The sequence below is a fragment of the Arachis ipaensis genome, chromosome B08 (assembly GCF_000816755.2).
Source record: "Arachis ipaensis cultivar K30076 chromosome B08, Araip1.1, whole genome shotgun sequence".
NCBI classification, from domain to species: domain Eukaryota; kingdom Viridiplantae; phylum Streptophyta; class Magnoliopsida; order Fabales; family Fabaceae; genus Arachis; species Arachis ipaensis.
In genome coordinates this window covers 103,552,528-103,557,599 of record NC_029792.2, presented here as the reverse complement: position 1 = coordinate 103,557,599, position 5,072 = coordinate 103,552,528, and the positions used below count along the sequence as shown (strand labels likewise).

The window sequence follows — 5,072 nt, the reverse complement described above, 5'->3', positions numbered from 1 at the left end:
GGCTAAGATTCAACCCCCATTCTCTTAGCCACTGAAAACCATCAATATTAATTTTTCTTATAATTACATAGATAATCAAGCAATTGGAGCATCTAGAGTTGGGGATCTGTAACTGAATCAGGATTGTTTATCTCAATGTTTTCAAAATGATGTCTCATAACAAAAAAATTGTAGCTATTTCGTCAATTGTTAAATTTGATATAACAAGGCTAAATAAGTGGAATAGGCTTTTTTTTTGTACTCTTCATAGTTAGCCACAGTTGAAACCTTGGGTAAAGACGATGTTTTTTGTAGTGTACAATCACTCGTAAAAATGAATAATTTTTCAAGAGGCCTACACAACCTTCTTCTACGGCTCATTTGTTTGGATATGTAAATTTTGTGTGTGTTGTGCATAGTTATGAAAGTGGGTGGTGCTAGACATGAATGTGGAGACAGTTTTTTTTGAAAGTGAAAAAAACGGATTGTACGATTTCTTTATTAAAAAAAATTAAGAACACAAATCGGACTGTCCGATTTATATGGGAGGAAAAATCGGAGGGTCCAATTTGTAATTTTAATATTTTTTATTTTGAAAACAAAAATTGGATGGTCTGATTTTAATATTAAAATTTTTTTAATTGTCTAAAACACAAATCGGACAGTCTGATTTGTGTACTGTAAATTTTTTTAATTTTTTAAACATAAATCGGAAGGTCCGATTTGCTCTTGACACCATAACTGTGTAAAGCATCCATACACTCCATAATTGCCTCCTACACCATTTTTCCTTCCATATCTAAATTAAAAAGTGACCTTCTACACCCAATCAAAAGTAACAAAACATAAATGTTTACTCTGAATTGTTGAATTTTCTTTTTTCCCAAGAAAAAAAAAACCGCCAAATTGGTCACTGAATAATGCATATCACACACAATATAATCCCCTAAATTTTATAGTCCCTTGTAACCCTCAAAAGATATTTTTCATTTCGCAAATCATTCATGATTTTGTCAAAGGCATTTTGCGGATCATAAGTACATATTGTTTAAGAGCCAAATTGTCATCAATATGATCATTTGGGAGGGCTAATTTCATGGTTTAATATTGGGAGGTTGGGTTTCAGAACAAAAGAAGAAAATGCACAGCTACAATGGTTGAAGTGTGTTGCACATGCCAGGGTTCCTAACACACCAAAGTGGTTGAATTGGCTCAGCACCAATGCCTCTACTTACCATTCTGCTTCTCCATTCATTGAGCCTATCCGTGGCCTCAGCATACCTCTTCATACCGTTTTCGTCGCGGTTACCGGACCACAAAGTCTCAGCCATTGCAGAAGCTCTGGGCCAAATTCTCGAATCCACAACCGTACCATCAGCTTGTTCTGACCACAATGCCACTTCCCCACCCAAAACCAACTTTGCTTCTTCTTCAAGCAACCCATATGTTATATCATAGTTGTATATTGTTTGCCATGTCTTAAATGGTCCACACCAGGATCCACCATTATTCGCATCGCTTCCGGTTTGGTTGTCATAGGCACTGTTGTTCCCAACAAAGTCACCATGACCACAATCCAAGTAATAGAAGTCTGCTGACGACACGATCGCTCTGTATCCAGACGAAACTATCCTCTTGGTGTTTTTGTGTCCGTTGTTCCATGTCTGCAAAATTACATTCTCCTTAGGGAGAATAGTTGAAGAAACATGGACTGAATCACTCAGAAGAACGTCTTCCCAATAAATGACGGTCCGGTTGAGAGACATAATGAAAGGGAGAGTGTTGTTGACAAATGTTTCAAGAATTTGGTTAAGAGTTCCACCATTTGATAGGTAGTTCTGAATGGTTGGATCGGTTTTCCAACAACCTGGCACTACCTCATCGGCGCCGGCATGGTAAAAAGGTTCCGGGAACAATGTGGTCACGTCATGGATTACATTCTTCATAACTTGGTATGTCTTTGGGTTTAAAGGGTTCAAATGCCCTGTCCCTGGCTCTGCAGCCAGAATCTGGGATCCCGGGGTGAACCAGAACATGTTAGCACATGTTACAATTTCAGGGTATGCTAAAGCCCAAGATCCTGTATGCCCTGCAAATGTTTCATTTTTATGTTGATCACTATCTTCTATTGCTGAATTATGTGCGAGATCAGTGAGAATTCAGAATACAGTAATACTCTGAAAAAGACCATGTCTCAATCATTACAATTTATAATCATTTTTCCGTTTCTTTGAAATTTAAAACTACATTATTTGGTTAACAAATTTGGACTTTGCCCTGTTCTAAGGAGGTAAAGTTAGGTAAAAGATATACACTTGACATGGTTGAGTAGATTCATTTTAATATAATTGAGAATATTAATTCCTAACTTGGTATTCGATATAACTTTTAGCCTAACTGTTCGGTATCAAAGTCCTTTCAAATGAACCAGGGGTTCTTTTTGTTTAACATTTTATCTTCAAAGTCAATAACAATATTCTATTTGTTTAACTACTAGGCCTGTTTTCTCTGCAAATCATCTTCTAGAAATCAAACAAGATAAGACTAGTGCTATAATCCAACACAATCTGAGCTCGCAAAAAGATGCAAACAATCAAGATATAATAGAAAAATCACTAATCATTAATAATTACAATGAAACAAAATACAACGACATGTATACAAAACTAGGTAGAATACAACGATTAGTTAGAACTTGGAACTTTTTTCGCTATTTTCAGAGTTGTGTAAAGGGACGAGAGAAATTAATTAGTCCGATAATACTGGTATATCGTAATTAGAAAAAGGACAATAAATATTATGAGGAGTTAATACTGTGCCTAATCATCACTCAAAATCCAAAATTGTGAAGAAAAAAATTGCTAGTAATAAACAAAATTTCCGGAATTGTAAAATTGATGACTAACCAGGTGAATCAATCTCAGGAAGAACACGAACTCCATGGTCAAGCCCAAACTCCACAATGTTTCTAACATCATCAGGCGAATACACCATGTCACTATCATAAGCACCCTTATCAGCCAACCCAGGCTCAGATGGCACAAGAAGAGGGAAAGATTGGGAGTCAGTTATATGCCAATGGAACACATTCACTTTGTTCATGCTCAGGGCCTCAATTGTCCTCATGATATCTCTCACTGGATAGTAGTTCCTTGCGGTGTCAAGCATGACACCGCGATGACCGAATAGTGGGGCATCCCACACGTGAACCCCAACAGGAACACGTGTGGGAGTGTCCCATGCCAGCTGTGAGAATGTCTCCAGGCCTCTCATGGCTCCCCATGTTGTGGGAGCTGAGAGCGTTGCCGTCGAGGCATTCCAAGGAATTGAGAGCGTGTAGGACTCGTCGACGCCGTGGTGGAGTGGGGCGGAGGGGTTGGTTATGGTGATGGTGAGGGTGGAAAGCGGAGGGAGGTTTTTGGTGAGGTTTGTGGCTATGGGGACAAGCGGACGGTGGTGTTCGGTTTTGATGAGGTTGATGTAACGGTTGATTGCGGCAGAGAGGTGGTTGTTGGTGTGGTGGTTGACGGTAGTGGTGATGGTGAATGAAGGGTGGAGGAGGGTGGATTGATGAGGTGGGCCCCATGTGAGGTTTCTTGGTTTTGGCCACACGTTGATGTTAGTGGTTGTAACAGTTTTTGTTATGCTACGGTGATACGTTGCAACTACATTGGCAGTACTACTAGATAGACATAACATTAGAAGTAGAAGTAGAAGTGATGAGAGCAATGATTGAATAAGCATCTTGGGTTGTGTAATTTGTGGTAAGATTGGCTTGATTCTTGGTTATGTGATTGGGAATTTGGGATTGATATTAGGATGGGGTGGCATTAATATAGCACTATCATCGTACATGTGGCGAAGTTGACTTGAAGGGTGAAGACTTCTATCAGTTCTATACTTCTATGTGATGTGTTTCTCATGATGACAGAAATTCTGTAATGTTTGCGCATTAAAAATGTATTTTTATATTCGGATTTAACTAATGGTGATTGCGCATACAAATATTGGTATCATCATAATTTCGTAAAAATACAAAAATTTAATTAATATGTATCTTAATAACATAAATTAAAAATATATTAAAAAATTTAATTTTTGTATTTTTTTTTTTAGAAATAATATATATACTAGTCAAACTTATTAAATATACAAACAAATTAAGCTCGGTGACTACTTGGACTACATCTGATATTAGTACTCATATATTGATAGTCTCTTATTTAATTTATATTGTAAATGATGTCCATATGTGAGATAATAACTATCAGATAGTATAACTTTATTTCATTCTTTTAGTTAAAAATCTGATGAGAATTAATAGGAAAGTCCGAAAGGGAGAATAGATAGGTGTCATGGAAGGGTCAGCATGTTTGAACAGCTAGTTGTTGTTTCGTTGCTTGTTGTTTGCTTCTTAGTTGGACTCTGCGCAATAGACAAATGACGATTCTTTGCTTCAATTAGACAAGTCTATAGTCGTTTTGTGACATTGACTCGTGTGGAAAACTAAGAAGCATAGAATATATTCGGAAAAGTTCTGCATCCATGTATTTTTTACATGGTTGTTAACTAAATAATTTCTTTTATAAGTTCAGTGTATATGGATTTAGTGTGTTTCAAACTTTCGATTCGCCCCATGTATTAATTTCGGTTCACCATGTTCATGGTTGAGGGTTTAAGATTTAAGGATCTAGGGTTTAGGGTTCAGGATTTTAGGGGTTTAGGGTTTACGGTAGAATTCATGGTTTAGAATTTAGGGTTTAGGATTTAGTATTCAGGGTTCAGAGTTCAGTGTTTAGGGTTTAGGGTTTAGCGTTCAGGGTTCAGAGTTTAGGGTTCGGGTTCAGGGTTTAGAGTTTAGGATTTAGGTTTTAGGGTGCAGGGTTTAAGATTTAGGTTTTAGGGTTTTAGGGATTTAGGGTTTATGGGTTCCGGGTTCAGTGTTCAGGGTTCTGGTTTTAGTGTTTAGGGTTTAGGGTTCAATATTTAGGGGTTCATAATTTTTTGGTAAACATACAGGAGAGTGATTTAGATTACTCTTCTGAAACGAATCAAATTGACAAAGTTTGGATTATTCAATTTTAAATCGAATT

General features: G+C 37.1%; 1 protein-coding gene across 1 annotated transcript; it reads right to left on the bottom strand.

Moving 5' to 3' along the window:
- On the bottom strand, window positions 836-3,882 carry LOC107613989 (beta-hexosaminidase 2). The gene is made up of 2 exons (XM_016316200.2): window positions 2,886-3,882; window positions 836-2,068 (listed from the first exon to the last, which is right to left on the bottom strand). The coding sequence occupies exons 1-2, from the start codon at window positions 3,721-3,723 to the stop codon at window positions 1,128-1,130; spliced, it is 1,779 nt and encodes a 592-aa protein (XP_016171686.1). The 5' UTR covers window positions 3,724-3,882; the 3' UTR covers window positions 836-1,127.